The 25,463-nt window shown below is 44.3% G+C and overlaps 3 protein-coding genes and 1 long non-coding RNA gene across 14 annotated transcripts in view; 1 reads left to right on the top strand and 3 right to left on the bottom strand.

The window, feature by feature from the left end:
- Positions 1–1,313: 1,313 nt before the first annotated feature.
- On the bottom strand, positions 1,314–6,951 carry RPL15 (ribosomal protein L15). The gene is made up of 4 exons (XM_053985668.1): positions 6,872–6,951; positions 5,171–5,355; positions 3,769–3,905; positions 1,314–1,670 (listed from the first exon to the last, which is right to left on the bottom strand). The coding sequence occupies exons 2-4, from the start codon at positions 5,340–5,342 to the stop codon at positions 1,365–1,367; spliced, it is 615 nt and encodes a 204-aa protein (XP_053841643.1). The 5' UTR covers positions 5,343–5,355; positions 6,872–6,951; the 3' UTR covers positions 1,314–1,364.
- A 103-nt stretch (positions 6,952–7,054) lies between these two features.
- On the top strand, positions 7,055–24,993 carry NKIRAS1 (NFKB inhibitor interacting Ras like 1). 4 transcript variants are annotated; one of them, XM_053975859.1, is made up of 5 exons: positions 8,154–8,243; positions 8,938–9,062; positions 16,651–16,892; positions 16,983–17,068; positions 19,709–19,888. In XM_053975859.1, exons 2-5 carry the CDS (start codon positions 8,969–8,971, stop codon positions 19,803–19,805), a joined length of 519 nt encoding a protein of 172 aa, XP_053831834.1. In that variant the 5' UTR covers positions 8,154–8,243; positions 8,938–8,968; the 3' UTR covers positions 19,806–19,888. The 4 variants fall into 4 exon arrangements, with proteins under 4 accessions (XP_053831824.1, XP_053831834.1, XP_053831815.1 ...); XM_053975849.1 differs by lacking the exons at positions 8,938–9,062; positions 16,983–17,068 and adding an exon at positions 7,055–7,092 and having other exon boundaries at positions 8,150–8,243; positions 19,709–24,993; XM_053975840.1 differs by lacking the exon at positions 16,983–17,068 and having other exon boundaries at positions 19,709–24,993.
- LOC128806366 (uncharacterized) lies at positions 12,629–16,740 on the bottom strand. The gene is made up of 4 exons (XR_008436792.1): positions 16,618–16,740; positions 16,430–16,536; positions 12,958–13,042; positions 12,629–12,875 (listed from the first exon to the last, which is right to left on the bottom strand). It is a non-coding gene; the product is annotated as an uncharacterized LOC128806366 (long non-coding RNA).
- Positions 24,651–25,463, bottom strand: part of LOC128806314 (ubiquitin-conjugating enzyme E2 E1) — a 44,788-nt gene continuing 43,975 nt past the window's right edge. For all 8 annotated transcript variants that reach the window (XM_053975761.1, XM_053975782.1, XM_053975769.1 and 5 more), the window contains one exon: positions 24,651–24,765. In XM_053975761.1, the coding sequence (XP_053831736.1) occupies positions 24,668–24,765 (98 nt within the window). In that variant the 3' untranslated portion in view covers positions 24,651–24,667. The remainder of the gene's footprint in view (positions 24,766–25,463) is intronic.

Below are 25,463 nucleotides of genomic sequence, written 5' to 3'. Positions count from 1 at the left end.
TCATGAAATTTGCTCTGAGGAACTTCCACTTCCTGTCCTACAACATCACAGGACTATCTTTCAACACCAGTGATACTTTAAAGGAGAGGCTAAAAAAAGCTCCCATGTTTAGAGCAGATAGCTTTAATACTTCTTAACAGATTATTTTGCATTTTTCTTGTTTGAACCAAACAAAACATGTCATCAAAGAATTGTCACCTTGAGTTGTAATTCCTGGCTTTGAGAACACACTGCCAAAATGTCTCTTCTTTAGACTACTACCCTCCTGTAAGGACTTAAACTGGGGTATTAAGTCAATTTCTCAGTTGAAGGGAAAATCTTGACATGTTTTAAGTCTCAGGAAAAAAAACCAAAAACATTCCACATCCCAAGATGAAGTTCCAGGAAGACACAGCTACTTCGTGGGCCTTGTGTCAACTTCTTCTTCTATCACTATCTAATGGATATGATACCGAATCTGTGTAAGGTACGACAGCCATCCACCTTATTTACCAGGAACTGTGTTTAATCTTCCAGCCTTTATGTGCAAACTGACTTCATGCTGAAAAGATCACACTGTGATTTCACAAAAAGTAGTCTAAATACATTTATCTATAACTGTTATTCAAATGCGTTTATTTCTACCACCTAACCATGCAGCGTAAATCAGAATGCAGATTTTAACAGACACAGGTTTTCTGTTCTGGTATCCAAACAAAGGTTTAAGAAACTGTCTCCCCTCAGTCTTGACAAATGAAATACCTACTACTCTACAGCCAGTATTTTATTGCTCAGCCTAAAACCTTATAGGTCTTTGCAATGTGCCCACATTTTTAATACTGTGCACTGCAATGAACAGAGCAAGCTTTACCTTTCCATTCTGTGCTTAGCTGATTTAGACAATGTTTGAGAGGCCCAAGAGCTGGTTTGACACTGAAGAAGTACAAAAAAACAGAACTTGAAAAATAAAATAGCCGTTAGTATTTAATTACCCATAAAAAATAAATGAGTACTTTCAGTTTACATCTCATTGCACAAGATCAAAGCTGGCCTTCAGTCCAAGCACAGGACAAACAGAGACCCCAGCCTACAAATAGTGACTAAATAAACTCAGACCAAGAGAAAAAAGAACATGGACCAGCCCCTGGCCTTTCAATACACATTGCACACGTCCTTCCATGTTATCCAAAGTGAAACCCATCACAGAACTCGGGGCCTACAATCTCCACAAGTATCCAATTACATTTTCAAAAGACTGTCAAGATATGGGAACACCTGAACTCCTGGAGAATTCTACACTTATCCACATAACCCAAGAAGCAGCAGAAGCACTGTTAAATTGAACAACCTGCATGATCTTTATTAGATGGCCACGTGTACAAGAATTAGCGGTAGCGGTGCAGCTGCAGGGTGTTGCGCCTTCTCCAAGCTGCACGGCGCGAGCCACCGATGGTGTGGTGGAATTTGTGGCCCTTGCCAAGCCCGCGGCTCTTGCGCCCGGCTGACGTCAGCCCACGCATCTCTCTGTGCTTGTGGACGGGCTTGGTGATCCATTGGGTATCGGGGTTCCGCCTGATGGTCTTATGGAAGGGATCGATCAGGATCACTTCAAAGAACTTGTAAGTGGAATCTTCGCCCACCCAATACGAGTTCAAGACTCTCAGAGCCCCACAGTGACGGCCAGCACGTTCCTAGAGGAAAAAATAAATGCAACAGGCTGTAAAACCATGGATGGAGGACACTCTTTATGCAGGAAGATTATTAACTCAAACATAAAATTTCCATTTTCCCTAGGACAACCTCTTTTCCTAGAAAAACTCATCCCCTTCCAGCTGCAAAGGTGCAAGGAAAGTAACAGCTGAAAAGAACTCTGTGTTACGAAAAAGAAAAAAAAAAAAACAACAACAAAAAAAAGGCTGTTTGGATTCCTGCATGAAACAGGTTTTAAAGACCATGAGCAGGAAGGCGCTTGGTTGACAGAAGAAAGAACTCTGTGTACACAGAAGCACCCAGTCAGTAAAAACACAATGTTAAAAATAACTTCAACATGAAGATGAGGAGCATGAGCTGCACTTGGGGTCATGGAACAATCTTTTATGGGAAGTTATGAAAGACTGATTAATTTCCACATCCAAAGCTACAGGCAAGAAATAGATTTCTGCAGAGTGTAAGCCTGTACTGGTGGGAGTAAAGGAATAGCTGATGCAACAAATCTTTGTACCACTGCTGGTGTACTAGTGTGTGCTTTTCCTGTCCTCACTTGTGGTTAGGAAGACACAATCTTAGTTCAGAAAACAAAACAAAGCAGAAAATAGCAATTATACAACTCAATCTGCTTCTTACGTCAAGAATGCTCCTTATTTAAAACACACTATGTGTGTTTAATTGTAAGACTTTATCATCATCATGGGGAAGCATGAACCAATGGACCCCGTTCATCTTCTTGCCCAGTGTGATCTTAACCTATTGTTACAGGCTGTCCTAAACAGCTTGACTATTTTCCGCACATGAAATAACATTTTTTCAAGTCCTTTTATTGTAGTGTGAGAGCAACACCTGTATGAAATATTAGAACACCAATCACCATCAACCAGCTTCTATTCGAGGATGGGAGCTCCAACTGAGGCTTTGCATTTCTGTAATCTGAAAAATGTAAATCTTCTGGAAAGACTGTGTCAGATTCAGAAAATTTGAAGCTAAAACTGAGGGCAAATAACCTCTTCCGTAGCTGTCCTAAGTGAGCATGTGATTAGCCATCAGGTATCTGGGAATAACACATATGAAGAGAATGCCATGAGCACTAAAAACAGAATAGCATTTTTAATTCAAACTCATCACCTGTGTTTCTTTTAAATAAACATGTCCCATTTATATCTTTTCCCTGAAAAAAAAAAATCCCACCATATTCAACTTGCAGAAGTCACTCAGGAATATTTTCAAAGTCCTGAGAACAGAAAAGTCTTCTGCTTCAAGATGGAAAGGCAATGACACTCACCCTTGCTCCACAATGTCTAGTTTGAGAATGCAGCCTAGTATTAACTCTAACCCACTGAGAAAGGTTGTTTTTTTTTTTTGTAAATGTGAGAAGTCTATCCCTTCCAGATTAACTGTGATAGCAATGAAGCTTACAAGATCTCATTAAATTGAAGTTTACATTTTGAGTATTTCAGTAACAAGATCTCACCTAAAAATAAGTTAACCACCAAGCTGTGTGCTTGTGAGGTACCAGTTTTTTCCAAAGCAGAAGGTCTCTGGCACACTGCCTTCAGCTCCTGCAATACAGCTAAGCGTGCTGTGCAGCACTACTACACAAACAGGTGCTACAGGCTTTAAGACAGGAACTCACGTGTACTTTGTGAAAGGACCATCACTAGCAGCTGGTGATCCACACCACACCGCAGGGAACACAGGAGTGGGATTTATTGACATGTTAGACCTTAGCACATGCAAGTTCTTATTTCTCATGCCTAGCTATTTTACTGTGGCTTGGACTAGTTATGTGTTTTTCGTAACAAATATTGTGGCATACTTGAGAAGTATGAACTTCACTAAACCACTCAAGTGGTTCCCATAGACCCCATTTTACAAGTCTGAGTAGTTTTTTTATTGTGTCAATAGAGCTTTTAAAGACATTCTGCTGCTTTCCTGCCACCATTATTCAGAATCTTACTAACAACTTATTAACAAAACAGCTGGTTTGGTGTTGTATTTTTTGTCTTTGAGTATTTTCAGCTTTTACAGACTAAAACTGTCCAACCCAAATTTGTGAGCAATAACCAAAATACTCACCTCTGCTACAGACTGAAGACTCCGGGCAAACTTGAGCTGGTTAACACCATGATGCACAGGTTTACCATAGGTTGCACCTTTGGGGACTGGGCGTTTGCGGCCACCACGGCGAACGCGGACACGGTAAATAACATAACCTAAAACAAACAGTGACTCAGGAACCAGAACAATTCTAGGTAGCAATTGTACTGCATTTCCAATCCCCCAAAATTTACATAAAATGCTGCAACACAAAGTCATTTTACCAATTTTTACCAAAATTTACAATTTGAGGTGGATAGTGCAAGGTGTTTTTGTTATTGTCATTACAACTGAGTAAGGAAAATGATATCCTGATGCAACTGGTTTTGGTTCCAAACCAAAGCTTATGGCACCTTTCCACTATCCAGTCTCAAACCAACTACGATCAGCAAAACCATTAACCAAACTGCACAATTCAGATGGCAGCACTCAAAAAGCACAAGCCATCCACAAACCCTGCTGAAATCTGGTCACTGAGAAATGACAAAACTAGATAAACAGTAACAGAAGTGTCACATCTTAGCTTCTTATTTTCTTTGTGAATAAATAAATGGATTTCCACAAGTTACACATGGATAGCTACTTTTCCCATTTCTTTCCCTGACCAGTAACTGTTTTTCAATGACAGTACAAATTCCATCATCTAGCTCAAGAGCATGCAGCTGTAACACAGTCATAATATGGCTTGGGTTGGAAGGAACCTTAAAGATCATCCAGTTCCAACCCCCCTGCCATGGACAGGGATACCTTCCACCAGACTAGTTGGCTCAGAGCTCCATCCAGCCTGGGCTTGGACACTGCCAGGGATGGGGTATTCACAACTCCTCTGGGCAATATGTTCCAGTGCCTCACCACCCTCACAGTTTCTTCCTAGTATTTAATCTAAACCTGCTTTCAGTTCGGAACCATTCCCCTTGTCCTGTCACTACATGCTCTTGTGCAAATCTCTATCCAGTTCTCTTGAAGCTTTTTTCAAGGTGCTAGAAGGTCACAGCTCAGTCACCTGAAAAAAGTCAAAGTAACATATGACAAAACTTAGGCATAGAAAGGACATCCCCCAAACCTAGAATACTAAAAACCCTGCTCAACTGTGTGGCACTAACATAGCACAGGAACAAAAATTGAGGCCAAAGCCCACTTGATCTTCACCTGCCAGAATGGCAACAGAAGGCACAGATGTGAAACTAAGTGAAGTTAAGGTTTTAGGCCATGGGCACTGCTACCAACTGAGGACATTTACGATACTCTGCTCACTTCATGCAGGACACTTCCATTTATTGGGGGATACTCCAGTTTCAGACTTTGTTACTCTGCTGTCACCAGAGGAAGCCGATGTCACCCCATCGTGAGGCACACCGACCTCACCTGTCCGTGCCATTACCTTGCTTGGCCTTGTATCCCAGCCTGCGGGCTTTGTCCGGCCGCGTGGGCCGCGGGGCGCGGTGCAAGGCTGACAGCTGGCGGTACTGCCAGCAGCGCACGCGCAGCAGGAACCGCATCACGTCCGACTGCTTCTTCCTCCAGAGCTCCTGGATGTACTTGTAGGCACCCATGTCTGTCTACCTGCTGGATAGAGAGCTGGGTGAAAACACTGCACCAAAAACAACTCCCAGCTGGAACCTCTTCCAACAGGGGCACTGCACCAGATCACACATGGAACAGCAGTGAAAGACAGGGAGCTCTCACGCTTCTTCGTACCATTGACACACCCAGGAACATGGATAACACCTGGGAGCCTTCAGCATGACACCCTGCAGTCACCATTCCCAGCAATTTTCTTCCTTTTTTATTTACTCTGAAGTGTTAAACTCCTCAACTGAGAAATTTTCAGATGCACCATGTCTGATACTACCGAACCCAACAATTAACACCTGAATCAAGTTTTACATACAAATCTATCAAGAACTACAGGGCTGTGAGGAGTATGGCCTTTATTGTTAACTAAGTTTATTTTAACTAACTTTATTGTTAACTAACTTTATTGTTAACTAAGAAATTCACTATAAAGGTTTTACTTCTAAATGAAAGCTTAACAGTTTTATTAGTAAGTGGAAGTTTAACAGTTGCTTAAGAAATGAACTGGATTGGGACTTTTGCTTCCTTGGAGCTATTCACATGGTGTCTCCCACATCTCAGGAGAGACAAGGCCTTCCCCCATATCCGCTGGAACCGGACTTTAAGTAAAAGGAGGCGTGCTGACCGTGTCATACTAAAAAAGAAGCGTCATAGCTCAGTGTCCTACTGTTGCTGACATTTGTGTTTTGCTCCACAGATGCCTTGTGGGCTTTCTTACAGTTGTTTTTAAAAATCTCTTGTGCTGAGCACCACCGGGGATGGTTTGTATTGATTTCAGCAGAGGAAAGGCTCAAGACAAAGTTCCTACAGGTCAAATTTTGTAAGAAAACAATGATTATTACAAACTCCCTCTTTTGAGCTGAGTATGTCTTAATAGTATGAATACGAGTATGTCTTAAATGAATATGTCTGACTAGCTGAAGGAGTTTCAAAAATCACATATTACTTTATTTTGTCATCATGTTTACTCTGTTTTCCTAAAAACCTCTGAGGCCTCTGCAGCAATCAGCACGTGTACCTAAATTCCATCAAGCCCCCACCCAACTCACCATCAGATACACGCAGCTCACTTTATTTACATGGAAAGACACGCCACAAACAGTTCGTGTGTGATTTTGGATACCCCTCGTTTGAACCTGCCCAGCTAGAGCTCATCCATTCCCATCCCCAGCCACCCCACCTTTTCACGGCCTAATTGCACAAAAAAACCCCACGATCAAACCGCAAACCCGAAGCAAACCAGTGATATCCTGATGCGCGCCGTCTGTCACCGACCCGCACCCGCTCTGGCGCTCCAGGAGCACCCGGGTGCCCCGCTCCCCTCCCCGCCCCACCGAGGCGCAGCCCGCGGGCCCTCCTCCACGGGCCTCCCAGAGGCTCCGCGCCGCAGGAGCGGCCCCATCGCGCCCGGAGGCGGGCGGGCGCGGCGGCGGGACGGGCGGATGGGCGCCCGGATCCCGGGATGGGCGCGGATTGAGGGAAAGGCCGCGCGCGGACCGGCCCTCACCTGATGGCGCCCAGAGACGGAAAGGAAAGGCCCTACTTCCCACAAACCCTCGGGCCACCACACACTTCCGCCGGCGGCAGCGGTGCCTCATGGGTAATGTAGTCCTGCGGGGTGCGGACCGCGCGTCCCGCCCCGCCCGGCCCGGCCCCCCGCGCCCGCCAATGGGCGGCGGGGGCGGGGCCCGCGCGCGTCCGCGGGGCCGGCCGGGACCCTCTGTGCAGGTGCGCGCTCGCGGCGGGGGGGAGCCCCGGGGGCGCGCTCGGGGCCGGGGGCGCGCTCTGGGGCCAGGGCGTTGGGGCACGGCCGGCCCGGGGGCTGCACACTGGGGCAGGGGCTTGGCGAGATGCGGCATCCCCCGAGACACCCCCTCTCCCCAACCCCCATAAGAGCCCCAGGTCAGGGATTGGGGTGGGACTTTGCTTAAAACCCTGAAAAGAAGCCTTAAAAAATATCTCTAAAATAATAATTATTTTTAAAATCGTAAGATTATGAGGAACGGCTGAGGGAACTGGGTTTGTTTAATTTCGAGAAGAGGAGGCTCGGGGAGAGCCTCATCCCTGTCTACAACTCCCTGAAAGGAGAATGTAGTGAGCTGGGGGCCGGTCTCTACTGTGACTGCAGTGAGAGAACAGGGGAAACGGCCTTCAGCTGAGAGAAGGGAGACTCAGATTAGATATTAGAAGAAAAATTTTCACTGTTAGGACAGTCAGGCATTGGAATAGGTTGCCCAGGGAGGTTGTGGAGTCACCATCCCTGGAGGGGTTTTAGAGGCATCTGGATCTGGTGCTGGATGATGTGGTTTAGTGGTTTAGTGGTTATAGTGGTAGTTCTGGGTCGATGTTTGGACTGGATGATCTAAAAGGTCTCTTCCAACCTAATGATTCTATTCTATTCTAAATAATAAACGCTAAGGAAAAAAAAAAAAAAAACAAAAAAAACCACAAACCCTAAAACCAATCCTAAAACATTTTCAGTGGAGGGTAGGGAGAGGGCACCATGGAGTCCCTGGTTCTGCAGGCCCTGGCTTTACCCACTGATCTGCTCCTATCCCTGCTCCCCTCCCTCCTGCATATGGCACGGCACAGTTTGGATGGGACGTTGAGCGACGTGGTCTCATTGGTGGCATCCCTACCCCTGGCAGGGGGCTGGAAGGAGAGGATCTTTAAGCTGCTTTCCAAGACAAGCCATTCTATGATTCTATGAGTTAGGCTTTCCCAGCCTGCAAGTCCTTTCTGCCTCCCTACCTGCGGCTGCAGGATGACCTTTTCTGTTTTTCAGCGTATGCTTTTCAGAGCACCCTGGCTTGTGAAGCATTACCTGGTTAAACTGGAATTGAAGCAGGACAACGCCAGCCCCTCCTGGTCCAGAAAAGGTACTCTTCAGCTCTCTTTGTGGGAAATGGCTCCAAACAGCAAACTGAGTCAGGGCCTGCTTCCCTGCCATGGCTCACTAGCATGCCCATGGAAGTTCTCACTGGAAGTGCCCCTAGCTGCTGGATGCCTCCTGCTAGAACCAACCCCCATCCATCAAACTTTTTTAAAGCAGACCAAAAAAACTTGCTTTCTGCATTTGCTTTCCTGTGCTTCTGCCTTTAAAGCTCCTGTTTTGTAGCTCCTGGTCCATAAAAGCTAGAAACTTTCTTGTGAGCAGAATAAAAGGGAAGGAACCACCATTTTCTTGCATTTCCAGAAGCCATCCTGGTACCATGAGATACCATCAAGCCCACTGCAAACCCAGGAAGCCCGATAGCGCCGTGCACACACACGCCAACAAACACAGCCCCTGCCCCGGGGGTGTGCACGCTCCAGCGCTCCCAGTCTCCCCAGACCTGACAGGACAAGTGTCGAGGCTGCAGGCAAGCACCAGCACCACTGGCAGCAGCCTAAAACCTGAAAAAATGGTGTGGGAGGAAACTCTAGTCCTAAAAATATCAGTCACTGGCAAGTGCTGGGAGGGAGCTGTGCCCCCGCTGCTTCGCGCTTTGCCTTGCGCCTTCCGTGGGCTCGGCTCCTGCCCGAGCCCATCCCCGCGCCGTGCCGGGCTCACAGCCTCCCGTGTCTGCACAGGGCTCCGCCGTGGAACCGGCCCTCGGGAAGCATGGGAAAGGGCTACAAGGTGGTGGTTTGTGGAATGGCCTCAGTGGGCAAGACTGCAATTTTGGAGCAGCTTCTCTATGGAAAGCATACTGTCGGTGAGACATTTTTACTTTTGGGGGGAGGTTGTTTCCTTTTCTAGCATCTTGTTCAGTGTGGGCCCCAAAACACCAGTAATGGAGGACTGCGAACTGCGCTGAGGTGAAGGAGGAAATTACTATGATTTTGTGGCATCTCTGGGCTGTTCTTAAAATTCATAGTCCCTTGCTTACAGATTTTTAAAAGAGTCTTGGAGAAGAACCCGTTCCATGATGTTCCCAGTAATGAAACACAAGAATGTTTAAAAAGAAACAAACACTGAAAGTGGGTGATGTGCCTGCTGCGTATTTACAAAAGAAATATCTCGTTCCCTGAAAGATGCCATAGACGCCTGAAAAATAAATAGCTGTCACATGATGAGTGTAGACACTGTTTAGACTTTTGTTTCATCTTCTTAAAGCTTTATTTTGCTTGGTTTTGGCTAACATTTAATCAAAGCTCTGGAAAGAAAAACTGCTCAGCTTTAGGTTCCACGTTCTATGCTGAATTTCGAAGGCCAAGTGTCTCCGCTCTTTAAGAAATCCCCACGAGGAAAACAGACTTGACAGAGGAACAGGGGGTGCCTGATATTTGCTGTGCACAAAAGAAAGGGAACAAAGGCAGAGCCTGCACGTTTCCCTCTGTTTCCACATTTGGCTTTGAAAGGAAGGGCAATGATCATCAGGCTGACAAATTGTTCCTGCCTCACCTGGAAACAAGGGGTGGCACCAGGGCTTTGACAGAAGATGTTTAGTCACTTGGCATTTTTTTTTCTTGAGCTGGTAAATTAGACATTGGGATAAGCTGTTGGATAAACAGAAGGATTTCTAGCATGGTGCTCTGCAGCATTGCACCTCTAAAATATGTGGATGGGAGGAATTTGCTGGCAAAGCGTGATGCAGAACTGTGTGCTAATACCCGTGTTTAAAAGGAGGATTTCCTCTAATGTTGCAGCAACATCTGTTTCCAGCATCCTACTGAGCGCAAGGCACGTAGCCCTGTGTAGCTTTCAACGTGAAGGCTGCAAAGCTTTGCAGGCTGAAGGTTTTTCCCTTTTCTACCGACCTGCCCCTCCTCTGTGCTGGGCTGGGTGACTGTCAGAGACACCCGAGCAGCATGAGCAAGGCCACGTTACTTAAATCGTATTGCCTTGCATTAATTCCTGCCTCCTATTAGCAACCCCGGCAGGAAGGATATTTGGGTGTTGCTGATCAGAGGAGCTATTTATGGAGCCAGCCATGTACATGATTATACAACGTCATGGACACTGGCTGACATAACCAGAGCGAGGCCTCGTGCCTGGGGTTTAGCCGTGGGTGTCCCTCTGTCACTCCCAAATGTCCTGCTGCAGCTTGGCCATTGAGCAACATAGACCTCCCCCCCCGCCCCCCCTGCACTTAAAAAGATCATTTTTCCTCGCCTGCAGCTCTACTCTTATTTTTTGGAGTTACTGGTAAGGGAAGGAATAGCTGATAGCAGATGGGAAGAGCAAGGGGAGAAGGAAGAAGGTAGTTTTCTGTTTTCTGTGATTTTGGTCAAATCATATTCCTGAGACTTTCAGAGAAATAGGGCAAATAGCAGAGACAAGATGAAGATATGGAGAGGGTCATTACGGAGTTGCTGCACCCCCAAGAGAAGAGTGGCCATGGCCCAGCAATTTTGATATCCCTTACACAGGCCATCGGGCACATTTGAGGGCATGGACCAATAAGCTGGTGCTTTTGGCAGTCCTGCTGAGTGGTCACCATCCTCCCTGCCTCTTCCTCAGGACATAGGCAGTTGTGGCAGGGGCTGCCTGGAGTATGGGCTGCTAGAAATGGTTCCCAGAAGACCTTCAGCTACTGTTCCACTCTGTATTGATTTAACTGCTGAATTGCAGAGGCAGGATGACATTGTGAGGGTCTCACTACACAAGGACAGAGTTTGAGGAATTGTGAGTCTTTGACTGCTCCTTAGCTGAGCTGCTTTAAACTGCACAATGGTGCTACCACTGCAGGGGTGGTCCTTCCACACCTGAAACATGATTACAGACTCCTGATCCTCGTTTCCTAAAGCTTGTGAGCTCCAGAAAGCAGACATGTACATCTTGGCTGCTGGCCTTTTTGGCCGGAAGCAAGAAAGGAGTACTGTGTTTGCTGAAAGCCTGTCTGTTCAGAGCCATCTAGCAAGGCAGCTCACCAGGCATGGCAACATGGACACAAGCTGTTTCAAAACCTGTGCTTCCTGACTGACGTCAGGAGCAGCTCTGTGGCCACTCCAAGGTGGGGAGGATGGCCGAGCCAACAAAGGGAGTCTTTCCATTCCGATGGCAGGCACATCCTCATCTCAGTGACAAGAGGCACGCTAGAACTTGGTTGGAGGCTCAGAGCGCAAGGTCTGCTGCCATTCTCCGAGGTGTCGCAGCCACTGTCACGAGGGTCTCCTCCTGGCTGTAAATCAGCCATGAGTCTGTCAATGCTCACGTGCCTCCTGTTTCCTGTAAAAAGGAGTGGTGGCACAGCTGGTGTCAGGGAAGTGATTAGAGTCTTGGAGGTTTCATGCTGCTATGTAAAGCCCTTGGCTCATGCTCCTGACTGTGTGCTTGGTGATGGTGCTGTAAACCCAGTTGCACTGTTTCTTTTCCTAGAAAAATATGCACCTTCAAGTCTCCCTGGTTTGTCATGGATAAAGTCCCTAAGTGCCACTGTTACTTACATGGTCAGCAGCTAACACTCTTGCAAAGGCACTAAGATTGCTTGATGTCAAAGAGGAAAAAGTACTCAGGAAGGAGGAATACCCCAAAAAGGGACTATCTGTTTCTGTGTAGCATGTGAGAAATGATGTCTGGTATTGGATTTTGTGCTAGGCTTTAAACTGCAAGGGAGTTTGCCTTGTGTCCCAAGATGGGAAAGGAGAGGACAAATAGATGAGACATGCTCTCAGAGCCACGTAAAATAATGTAGCTATTGCAAGGCAGACACTCTCACCAAACTAATACAAGGAATTAGAAAAAAAAACAAAAGGAAATGTTTGAAATGGGTGCAGATTTAGCATTGAGTCATGTAGGGACTGTATCACCATAGGCCAGGGCAAATAGTTGCTAAGGATTGCACATGTGTATGTGGTACATTTACAGGTACAGCAGTGTGCCCAGGTGGCCAAGAAGGCTGATGGCAGCCTGGCCTGTATCAGAAATGGTGTGACCAGCAGGGCCAGGGCAGTGATCATCCCCCTGTGCTCACCACTGATGAGGCAGCACCTTGAATCCTCTGTTCAGTTTTGGGCTCCTCTCTACAAGAAAGACATTGTGGGGCTGGAGTGGGTCCAGAGAGTGGCAATAAAGCTGGTGAAGGGAAGGGTGTGGTGCACTGCTGTGATGAGGAGCAGCTGAGGGAGCTAGGGGTGTTCAGCCCAGAGGAAATGAGGCTCCAAAGGGGGACCTTACTGCTCTCTGCAGATACCTGACAGGAGAGTGTAGCCAGATGGGGGTTGGTCTCTTCTCTCAAGTAACAAACAACAAGAAAAGAGGAAATGGCCTCAAGTTGTGCCAGAGAATGTTTAGATTGGATATTAGGAAAAACTAGGGAAAGAGTGTTCAGGCATTGCAGCAGGCTGCCCAGGGAAGTGGTGGAAGCACCATTCCTGGAAGTGTTCCAAAACCACGTAGATATGGCACTTAGGGATGTGGTTGAGTGGTGGACTTGGCAGTGCTGATTGAGCAGTTTGACTCGATGATCTTGGAAATCTTTTTCAGCCTTAACTATTCTATGATTCAGTGATTGCCTGATACCTGGGATGATCTCTCGTTTTGTGACTTAAGTGTTGTGTTTATCCAAATCCTGCACCTTGCTGTTCTGAAGAAAGAGAAGCCAATTTTATTTCCTGAGTAATGAAAAGGGCCCTTGACTGGCAGCAGGAGATTGTCCCACTAAGTACCTGTGGTACCTGGTGCTGCTTGGCCTGACCTCTCTTGACCAGGCTAGCAGGAGACTTTCTGGCTTAGCTTTGGCACAGGACATGTCTGAAAAGAAGATGGATACTTTTCTTAAACAGTGTTCCTGTTCAGTGATGGTGCAGAAAGGAGTTTTTCTTCTGCCTTTAAAATATTTCTGGCCTCTCAGCCTATACTAAAGCTTATCAGCTCAAAAGAAGGAGATGAGAACTCTCCCTTGTAGAAAACATATCTCTGCCTCCTGGCTGTGTAAATAGCTGGTATGGTCACGTTATTCATAAGCAGCTACTTCAGATCCTCTTACTAGCTAGGAATGAAAACACCATATATTACTGTCATAGAAGCCATAATGAGAGAAATTGCCTCACTTGTTCCAGCTGGAGGGATTTGGGGTTTTTGCTTACACACTTTGGATGTGGAGGCCAATTAACCTAATTATGCATTCATAGAATCATAGAATGGTTTGTGTTGGAAGGGACCTTAAAGATCATCTCCTTCCAAGCCTCTTGCCATGGGCAGAGACACCTTTTTACATCTTCATTTCTTAAATTAAAACTTCCTGGTGATAGAGTTGCAGTCAGCTTTGCATTTTAGAAATAGATGAAAATGGAACTGAATGTGTGTAACTGAGGGTCACAACCTGGCTATTTGTTGGTGGGACTAGTACTTCCCTAGCAGCTAAATCTAAACAGATCAGCTCCTCCTGAGGTTTGTCCAGCACTTTCCCAAGTCAGGGATCCTCTGATACACAGTCTTTTGAGATCTAAATAAGAAAAGCCTGTTATTCTGCAGCTTATAAACATAAGGAATAGCAGGTTTTAGAAGCTCTTTGCTGAATTCCTCTGGAAAAAGAGAAAAAGAGATTACACAAGAGATCTTCAAAAGTACCCAAGAAGACACTAAATTTGTACTGCATTAATGTTCAAGATCCAGCTGGGAACTTTTGAAATTCCATCCTTCTTGAAATTTTGATTTACTTAGGTATTTGCAGTCTATCTGCTGAGCCTACCCTGAGTGCGCAGTATTCACTAGTATATTGAGCCTTTTCTTTTCCTCATTGGGAAGCCACAAAGGGTTGGAACAACACCCAATTTATGACTGAGGCTTCCCGTTGCAGTTCCTCTGTGGCAGCAGTCGGTAAAAAACAAATACCTTTCTGCCTCTCCTAAGATTTACACCAGCTAAGTAGGTTCTAGAGAGTGGCATCACTTCTGTCTATTCCTCCTTTCCCTCTCCAAAATTTTTATATCTTTAGTTTTCAAAGGAAGCGTGACATTGTGCACTGTGTTCTTAGTTCCCCTTCATCCCTCCAACTTCTGAACCTGAAAGCTGGCTCATTGTAGTGCTCTGCTCCATGGAAAAACCAGTCAAGCTGGCAGCAGTCTGCAGGATAGTAACTTCCCAGCACAAGCTGCCCTTGCCCACCCAGGTAAAGGTGGAAGAAAGATGCCTGAGGATGCCAGTGAAGGGAAAGAGAATCAGGATCTTTGTGGCAGGGAGGATGGGATGGTGCCAGCACCTTTCTAGGACACTGACTAGAGTGTTGCTTCTCTTACAACAACTTGCCTGACCCATTTTGATTGCAGACCTAGGAAGTGTTTGAATGGGATGCTACTAAGAAGAAGTGTAAACGTCATTGTCAGCAAGATGTGGCTGGTACATGGTCTGGAGCAGGGCCTAGAATAAGGTGACACAGGTATTTCTAAAAATTATCTATGTTTACTTAGGAAACTACTTGCATATACTCCCTCCCCCCAGTGCATGTAGGTGAAATTTCATCTCTGGAATCTGATACTTGTGCATAAATTTCAACTCCCTCCTAAGTGCCCCCCCTATTTCACATCAAAATTTGTTGCTCTATTCTGCTGAGTAAAGTCCTGGGTCTTAAATTTTCCTCTTCATTTTTAAATAGGATGTTAAAAGACATACTTTTCACTCGTGCTTTTAATGCCATTAGAAAGAGATTGTCACAGGATAACAAGGATATATTAGAGGCTGTTGGATTACAGTGTAGCATTTAGAGGATGAAAAACTGTACAATATTATTTGTTGCTTTTTAAAAAGAAAACTTAGGTACTTACGGCTCCTTCCTTCTTGCCAAAGCCATGTTTACTGATGCTAGATATTTCCTTGACCTGTCTGTACAATGCAGCAAGGCAGAGCAAGAATATAGTGCTGTGTCTAAACAACAGTGCTATATCCAGAAAGGGCTTTGTTACTACCTCAGTCTTTAAAAGTGACCCTTTAACACATTCTACAATCACACAGGATGCATTTGTGCTTCCTCTTCTCATTAACCTTTGCTTTGTCCTTCTGTTCTTAGTTTTCCTCCCACACATTAGCGTGGCTATATTTGGAGGCAAGATAAATTAAATCTTTGGAAACCTAATAAGAGTTTGATCTATGAAGACTGCACAGAGAGGGGCAAAAAGAACAGCTTGTGCCACTTTCCTGCACAGGAATGCTGCATACATCACGGGAAACCATCAGCGTGGGTGGAATGCTTTAGCTTCTTTGTCAATGTGAAGTGTTTTGAATAGTGTCATTGAATATAGCAAAATCCTTATTTTTATAGGCCAGATAATCCCTTGTGTTTTCTTAAACAATACACTAAAATGGTCCCTTTTTGGCAGACAAAGAGAATAAAGCAGGATTCATTATTGTAGTCCTGCAGCAGCAAACAATTGTATATAGGAGTGCAGTGGAGGCAAAAACGTGGGCTGCAGAGAGCTTATATGAATACTTAAAACCAACTCTGAATGTGGCCCAGCTACACTATACATAGATTGTTTCGACCTGTACCCTTATGCACCTGCATCCAGGAGGAACACAAAGCTAAGGTGATTGATGTGTTTGGTCTGGCTTAGGACAAAATAATTTTAATTAGTTCAAAGCAAGCTGCCTTGAATTACCTCACATTTACTGTGTGGAGAGGAGGAGGGAAAGAAGGCCATTATAATGATAGTCAGGGTGGAACAGGTGATACATTTATGAAACCTTGCTCTTGCCTTGCAGTAAATGAACTTGTTCCTATTAGCAAATCTGAGTAATTTTAAATCCCTAGGGGATGGAAAAAGCTCACTGTGTATTTGAGTAAATATAGTATGCAACTTTGTTTGCCTGCAAACATCCCCATCCCTTTCTGACTTAATTTCACGTATTGGTTAGTTATACCACTAATACACATTCATTCCCAGAATTTGGCTTCTGCAGTATGATCCAGCTCATTATGAGGCAAAGAAGTAGGCTTAAGATAGTACTTGACTATCTGGTGTTCCCTGGCTCTTGTTCCAAAAGGGTATGTTTGGGCAGGCTCGTTTTGCAGCATGTTTGGCACAGAACTGGTACAACTGGGTGGTTGGAGTTTGGAAAACTTGGGAGGAGAGCATATATCTTATCCTGTTCTGAATGTGCATGTTGCATAGATTATTTTTACAGGCATAATCATGTGCTTACATATTAATGTATTTACAGCGTCACTATTGGAAATAGCTAGTGCAGTCATCTAAGAATGCAGCCCTCCATGGAGATGCCAGGCAAGGTCAAGGCCTGGTCAAGTCACTCTGTAAAACACAAACTGAAAGTTACTGTGGGGCAAAATTCTGCTACACTACAAAGAATTCTTATAGTGAGGCTGAACTTACAGCAGTGGGACATTCCTGCTTGTTTTCAAACAGGCTTAGAAGAGGGTGCCACAATGGAAGATGTATATTTGGCATCGGTGGAGACAGACCGAGGCGTGAAGGAACAGTTGCGGCTTTATGACACCAGGGGTCTGCAGGAGGGTGTGGAATTGCCCAAACACTATTTCTCCGTGGCTGACGGCTTCGTCCTGGTGTACGCCGTGACCAGCCTCGAAGCATTCCAAAGAGTCGAACTGCTCAAAAAGGAGATCGATGTCTTCAGGGACAAAAAGGAGGTAAATGCATGCTTGGCTGAATGCTGTATCAGTGATAGGAAGTTAAGGTTGCAAAGCCTAACTTTTGTTTCTATCAACGTCTTTACAAAGGAAAATGAATGTACCCACAGCCTTGGGCAACCCAGCAAAAAGGAGGCCTTCACATGCCAGGGAAGCTTAATTCACATGCCATGCAGGTCATGCAAAAGAATGCTTTTTTTCCTCCTTATTTCCTCTACTACAGCTAAAATTCAGTCAGCTAAATGCACCAGCCAGGACACTTATGACTAATAAAACATATGGTCTACAGCAGTGCAGCTCATGTTTTTTTAGATATTGTACAGGGGAAGTCAAGTGCATAGAATAACATAACGAAGGGCATTATCTTTGTTTTGTATTCATGTACTTGATGGCTTACAAACTAGTGTAATTGACAATGGGTCTCCCAGACATTAGTCAATTGGCAAAGCAGCTTTAATGTATCTTAACAACCATATTGAATCAATTCAATTGTGTGAAATGACTGCTCTATTTTCCCTTAGAAAGCAGCTAGTGTTTTCAACTGACAGAATTCCAGCTTAGCTAAACAAATACAACTTGCATGTGGCATTAGCATTACGGCTTTTCCTACAGTATCTGTATTCTGGAGTAGTTTTCACTGTTAAATGTCTTTAGCCTACAGCTTTCCAAATGTGTGTTTTATGCTGTTTAAAAGAAAAAAAAAGGCATGAAGAATTAATTGGATAATGGTAGGGAGAGACTTTGCAAAAATGTAACTTGTTTTGTACTGACAGCACACAGGGTGGTAGAGGAAGGCAGGCTCAAATTTGACGGCAAACGAATGTGCAGTCACAGGAGAGGTATGTTAGGTGGTAGGGCTGGTGTGAGCTGCAGACTGTCACGTATATCAGGAATACGAGAGTCAAGTATAACTCCCCTGCAGGGCAAGGAAAGGTGGACAAGCAGGAATTTTTCTCAGGCACTGTGTTTTGTGATGGCCCTGATTTGGTACTATACAGCATGTTGCAATGCAGAGGGAGTCACAGCCCCAACAGGATCTGCGTCCTGCTCATCTGTGTTACTTGTCAGAACTCTTCTCTCTCATTGCATGCGGGTATTTTAGAAAACAGCCAATTTGCTTATCCTTTTGGAAAGCTCAAAATTGTGATTCTGACTCAGGATAACACGGTTAAAAAAGTGGTGGCCACAGTAAGATGAATAGTTTTCATTCCTATGATTTCCATAAAAAATAGGCTTTAAGGTGTACAAGGTGAGATCAGGAGTCCTACCTTAAGGTAAACTGTTAATCAGCAGATAAATGATTCTGTGACTTAAAGTCTAGACTCTACTAGAATAAATTCTTTACTGAATTGGGGATGTATCTACACACATGGTGCTTCTGAGCTGGCAGAACTCGTTGAGTGGCACAGTCCCCTGTTGCGTGGCAGATGACAGAAAGCACTGATGGCTGGTTCCTTGCCTCTGCTGGCTGTGGGGGTTCTCCAGCACACACCTTAAAGCCTGTCCAAATTTTATAATAAATAAAGGTTTTGTTCTGTTATACTGACAGAGCTTTGACATAGCTAAAATTCAGCTGGAGCATGCGATAAATACACATGAAGATTATAGCTTCTTTCAAAGCACTCACAGAGGGGGAAAAAAACTTCTAAGCAGCATTTTTCCAAACACCCTGGACTGCTGTAGAAAAGAAAGGAAGTCTCAGACCTCATAGGAACAGGACAAACATCTCTAGCTGGAAAGAAGCAGAAGGCATTCTGGAGTTAGCCTGATGAACAGGAAAGAGCAAGCAGGTGTGGCCACACCAAACCCCACAAATCATCATCAAGAGAGGACTTTATCACTTGATCTTTGTCAAAACACTAGTGTAGAGATGAAAACAGTTTGACTAAGGACCTTGAACTAAAAATGTAGGTATGGTTTTCCGCTAAGAGCTGGTGCTGGTAAAACATTTTTAGAGAACAGTTAACTTAAAACAAGGAGGAGCAGTAGCTTCACGTAGCCAGCACTGCCTTTGGCACTTCCTAGAGCTGAAGCACTGGGAAGCCTTCATGTACCTACTGAGCTCAGCCACGCTGGACTGCCTGGGTGATAGTGACACAAGTCACAAGATGGATCCTTACAACTGCAGATCTGAGTTGATACAGCTGTGCTGCTCTTGAAACTGCTTCCCAGAGGACGCTGCTGGTGCTTACCTGCCCCTCTCAGCAGACTGTCCCCTTCAGCCCTTCGGGTGGCTCTTGGTGCCTGGGGCTGGGCAGCCAGCAGGGCTGAGCTAGGAGAGGGGCCCCATAGCCCAGCCGGCCCGGACTGCTGGCACGGTTGCCTTTATTTATATTGCGGGATGGGGCTTGGGAAAGAAACAAACAGGGCAAAATCCACCAGTGTGGGATCCAGGCTTTCTCTGCTGCTGCACATTTTTTCATCTTTCGAGCATCTGCTGCTGTGACCTACTCAGATGCCATGCTCTTATCATTTGTCTAGGGCAGCTCAATTGCCAAGTAAGTGGAGAACAGGGCTGTTTAACTTTGGATCTCTTGGCTATTGTTTCCCTTCAAGCAATCATTGAGGGCGGGGAGTGGAGTGGCGAGAAGGGGAAATCCTCCATATCCTATGATTAAAACAAGCTTCCAACCCTTAAGTAGATGAGGCTAATTCAAATCCCAGACCCTGATATTCCAATCTACATGCAACTTACCCTGTGCCAGTGCTAAGTTACAGAATAAGACTGAACTGTGTTGCTCCTTGCCCACTGTTTAAAAGGATGGTGACTGGTGGATAGTTTTGGTATAAAGCTCACCCTCTTGTTTGGTTTGTAGGTTGCAGTTATTGTCTTGGGAAACAAAACTGACCTCCTGGACCAAAGGCAAGTGGAAACAGAAGCAGCACAGCAATGGGCAAGGGCCGAGAAAGTGAGACTGTGGGAAGTGACTGTGACAGATCGGAAAACACTGCTTGAACCCTTTACCTTCTTAGCTAGCAAACTGTCCCAGTCCCAGAACAAATCAACATTTCCCTTACCTGGAAGGAAGAGCAAAGGGAATAACTGTGAAAACTAGACTAGCTTAGCATTGTCTCCTGCTGCCAGGTCACAGTCTAAGTCCTTTTTGTGCCATTTGCTCCTTGCAGTTTCACTTAAAGCAATAATATCATTCAGCAATAAAATCAGCAAGCTTATAGCTAAGAGGTATCCTTCTTTCTCATAGACTTGGCTTGCAAAAGCTGCTGGTGGTAAAAGCCTCAAAAGCACTTTATAAGAGCAGTTATTCTATAGCCAGGGTTATGGAGGAGGAAGGGATAGATGGATACCTCTCTAGCAGGGGCTTTTACTTTGCCTGGATACAGCCATGTTGAGGGACAAACCAACAAGCTTACCAGTATATAATCCCCCTGCAGATCTATAGCCTGTAGTCACAAAAAGTATTAGCTGCAATAAAGCATTCAATTTGGAAAGGTGATATATTTGAAATGGCAACAGCTCTTTTACCTTGACCTTAAACAGGGCCACAGGGCTTTTTGATGCTGCAAGAGGGTGAGATCAGTGTCTTGCTGTAGGAGAAGGATATAGAGCAGGAGGAACAATTACCAGATTTAGCCACCTATGTTTCGCTAGTGTCTGGAAGAATAAAAAAACCCAACAAAATCATTAAAAAAACACCCCCCACATCTTCTGGGAAATACCCCAACATGAACCTTGTCAACAAAGTCTAGTAAGCAGTGCTTTCAGGTCAGGAATTCATTTGTAGAAACCAGAACAGCTCTCAGAGCACTCATTGATTGAACAACAACCTAAGGATAACATAGCTGTGGGATTGTTCCAGCACGTCCACTACAAATCAGTCACATTCCCACAGGTGGTAATTTTACTGAGAATTATATGGATCGATTTTGTATGCAGGAGGTATTGTTGGGCTCTGCTTAGGGCACACTTACCTGGCTGCTCAGGCAAGCTGCAGCAATCCACCCTCCCTAGGCCAGGTAGCAGCTGGTACATAGTGCTGTATGACTCTGCAGGTGGGGGCTAAGGAGGGTAGGAGGCTGTTTTTTTGGAGACATCCCTGGGCAAACACCCAGAAACACCTGTACAAATGGCCCCGGTCTTAACATGCTGCACATGGTCTGGCTGCAGGAACACAGCTGCATGTGCTGTGTTTGACTCAATGCTGGCAAACCTGTGTGCTGCAGGAATCTGCTGTCCCAAGCCAGCCTGGCAGTAAACTGGACAAAAGGGGATATATAGAGCGACAGAATGAGCAATTTTCCCAGAGACAGGGGCCAGATTTGGCATCTAACAACCTCCTGTACTAATTGATACTAGCTTTTCTTTATATTTGAAGGCAAGAGCAGGGAGAGGGAGTGAAGTACCCGGTTTCTGCATTTTCCACTAAATTAATCCTCTTTTTAACAAATACTGAGAATTTCACTGTGAATCAGCAAAACCACAAGCAATATTTGCACTGTCATAGCATAACTGCTAAAGAGTGTGCTTAGTGATCACAATTAAGCTCATAGTATTGCTCTTCTTGAATACTGATGAATAAAGCCTGTCAGCATTACTAAAGTCTGTCAACATTATTAATGTCAGAGCAGCAGTACACTTCACTAAAAATTAAACAGGAATCCCTACCATTATAATGCAGGTAGACGAAACTGTTTATGTGCTTTGCTCAATATAGTTTGAATTGCTGTGGCCAAGGAGTAAGATAAGAGAGCAATTATGAATGAGCAAGCTCTTGTAATGCCCTGCTAGGAACATACAATTGTTTCCACACTGCAGCTGAGTAAGCACAATAGCACGACTTCCCCGCACCTGGCCAGTAAGAGTCATTGTCCCCAGCGATGCTGCAGGATGACACTCCCTCCTCACTCATTTCCTACTGAATACACGTGTACTCCAGGCTTCTCCCTACCCAGAAGACTCTCCCTGCCTGCACGTTGCTTCACTTCTGAGCAGCAGTGGTTCACCTCCTCACTGCAACCTCTTACCAAGGAATGGGTTATGTTCCTCTTCTTCAGCTCTGCAGAACCCTTCTGGAAGGGACTTGCATCAGCCTTGGATCAATCAAAATAAGTGAAGATGTCTACTAACAGCACAGCACTAAAGCTTACCCTTGAGCCAAGGGAGTGCAGGTTGACAAGTCAAAATGAACTTAAAATGCCTGGAGATGGGAAGAATGGGGATGACTGGTTCCTGTCCAACTCTGCATGCTGCAGACTCGGTGCCAATTCTTCTGCCAAGACTGATGTCACCTGTAGGCTGCCAGAGCTGTGCAGTGCAAGTGTAGCTTTGCGCTCCACTGGACTCCCAGGACTTGACAGTGTTTTAAGACAGGCAAAAGAAACAGTATCTTCTAAATGACTAAGACCATTTTTCCAAATAGGCTCCATAAAGGCAAACACATTTTCTTTGATTTGGCTAAATTTACAGTTTAGATAATTTGAGGCATTCAGATTAAAAAATCACCACCCACTGTTTTCTTTCATAAACTTATTCTGATGTTTTTCTAAATATCATAGTGTTTACTGAGAAGTGATGCAAAATCTAGTGTCTCCTCTGCAAATGATATGCACACGGTGGCTGGTACTGAGTAAAAATGAAACTTGCTGTAGTAGAGTTTTACACAGGGCAAATAAGCAAAGTACAGAGTATAATGCAGTAGTGAATGGGCAGAATATTTACTTTGTTCTTCCTGTTCCACTGACTCAAACCCTGTTCTAGGTCACTGGGATCACTTACCTTCTGCAAAACCAGAGTCCCTTTACAAGATAATGGAGAAAAATTATTATAAAGAAGAAAAACAAATTAGTAAATTAACCTTTCTCTTCCTCTAAAGCCTCTACCCTGCTGAACAAACACTGTACAAATCAGTCGCCCCCACCAGTTACAACAGTTAATTTGACATGTCCTGGTGGCATAAAGGAAGAAGCTGGCAAAAAAAACTACTGAGATTAAGCCATTTACCTCTTTACTCAGTAGAGGAGAAGGAAAGATTACCAGAGATGCTCCTAGTGTGATGTAGCTATGCACCAAACAGGTAAACAGCTGAGGGAGCTCATACACCAAACATGCACTGTGTCACATGACGGCAGTTCAGCCGATGAGGGTACAGTGCTACTACCCACCCAGTGAAGGAAAGGACACCTCTAATTAACAGATTACTTTGAACCAAGTTAGATTTGCTCTGTATCTAGATAGGAAGAGAAGTATGTAAATAAAATACATCCAGAATTTATTTTAAAGTACCAAACCAAGTCTGAGAGCGCAGATGACCACCCAGCACTCACAAGAATGTTGCAAGGTGAAGCACTCGCCATGAAAAATGAATCTGTGCTTCCAGCCTTTACCTTAAGGGAGTGGTCAGAAATGCCACATCCACAATTAACTGCCCTGTTGCTACACACCTCAATGCAAACACTATGTCTCTAGGAGATAATCTTTATAGGTAGTTAAAGGATGTATAGATACTCCTTTACAGTGTTGTCTGCTACCTTACCATGACACGACTCCTTCTCTTCCAAGTGTGAATAGAGCACTCCACCAGAAAAGCATCAAGACATTCTTTTCTTCCTTTTGCTTACTGCCTCCTTCCCTTCCAGATGGCTTACACTTTTCTGGTTGTACTTTAAAACAACATGCCAGTCCTGCAGAGGCAAGGCTGTGAAAACTTAAGTTAAAAAGTAACCATCATGGATGCTGTGGCAAGTTACCTCCTCATGGCCAGGTCCCTGCACAACACTTAGTGAATAGTTCTGAAGGTCTTATGCTGTCATTCATTGTATGTTTGTCTAGAACTGTCTTCCTAAAGTAGCAGCAGCCAGTGCAGATCTTCCTTGTCCTTAACCACAGCACAAATCCTTCAAAGCATACAGAGACAATATTCTGGGAAAATGACAAAGGAAGGGACTAAGCAGAAATATTTTCTTCTTCATTTTTTTTTAAACATCTTTTTATTAGCACAGTAACAAATGCAGACTTAAGTAGCCCACAACATACAACCAATCCACTGAGTGACTCCTATTCCACACCTTACAGTTAACAGCTTAAGGTATTTCACTACAGGTTACCATAAGTCCTGATTAAACCCTTTATTCTTTTCACAAAGATAGATTGGCTTATAAAATAATACATTAACTACTTTTCATTTAATATATGAGGCCATATATCCACCTCTCCATATCACAGATCATGAGATGACAGTCTTTAAAAAGGATTTGTTAAATACCAATGTGCCCTCCATCGGGAAAAACAATCCCAACATCTTTTTACAAAAAAAAAAAAAAAAAAAAGGAAAAAAAAAAAAAACCAAAAAAAAACCCAAAAAAAAAAAAAACCCACAACTCAACCCAGAACAAAATAAATCCCTCAAACCCAAACAAACAAAAAGCAAAAACAGTGTGTAGAGTCTTGAAAGGACTTTTACATAAATGTCAACCTATGTACCTGTACAAAATTAAGCTGTTTTGATCTTTTACATATTGCAAGCAAACTGAAAACCAAAGAAGTCTAAGAAGTTTACATTCTTCTCGGTACTATATGTGAGCTAATATTGCTGAACTAATTACAGTCTTAAAGTATGCTATTCCAAATCCTAGCTGTCTACTGTAGCAAGATACCTTAAGTTACAACAACAAAATCTTAGGAAATAAAAGACTGAATAAAATCTGTTATAGAAATACCCTACTCTTTACCAGCTCCCTCCCACCCCCCACCCCTTCAAAATCATAAGCAGCTCTTTCCATCACAGACAAATAATGTAAGAGTTTGACGAAAATCCAATTTATGTAGCATATCTTTTGGTCCATTGTCTGGCCATTCTGTCATGCTCTGCTCTGTTAGTCATATACTGAGTGGCAATGCTTCCAACCAGGGGGTCAGCTGAAAAGGAAACACACCACTTATTTCAGACAAGTTACCCAATAAAAGCTTTTAAATAAAGCTGAAATCTGAATTTCATACAAAGCAAACACATGGCTAAGGTACACTGTAACAATCTAAACATACTGAATTAATGATCTGTATCTTCTCTGATTTTGTGTATTTATGGTGATGTACTAATCTATAATTTAATAGTGTGAAATGCCAATAAAGTTTTAAGAAGTTTAAGACACAACAATCAATCATATTTTGCATTACTGAGGGTTTTCACCAATTCATGCATTTCAGGTTTATTTTATTCCTTCCAAGGGTGCCTGAGATACTCATGCTAAGTGTGCTTGTAACAATGTAAAGCTGCCTTCTAGGAAAGATAAAATCTCAAGAAGGGGTTTAGTACAACAAGTTTAGTACACTGTGAGATCTGGCCTTTCTCTCCTCTTTAGACATATAAAAATGCAACCTGCAAAATTATTTTGGAAACGAAAACATATTCCTCTGAACTTGTGTGGACAGAGGGTGGGTTAGAGCAGTAGTGATGACCACTTGTGGCATAGTTGGCCACTTCTTTTAAATGGATGATGGAAAGTAAAAGGTCAACCCCCCTGTTTTCAGGCTGGGAAGATGTATCTCCCTCCACCACCTCTGACTGCCCTGGAGAGGGAAATGTACTCCACCGGAGGCTTGAGCTGAGCTGGCCA

Source organism: Vidua macroura, chromosome 1 (genome assembly GCF_024509145.1).
Source record: "Vidua macroura isolate BioBank_ID:100142 chromosome 1, ASM2450914v1, whole genome shotgun sequence".
In the NCBI taxonomy this organism is placed as follows: Eukaryota; Metazoa; Chordata; class Aves; order Passeriformes; family Viduidae; genus Vidua; species Vidua macroura.
This window is presented reverse-complemented; position numbering and strand designations above follow the sequence as displayed.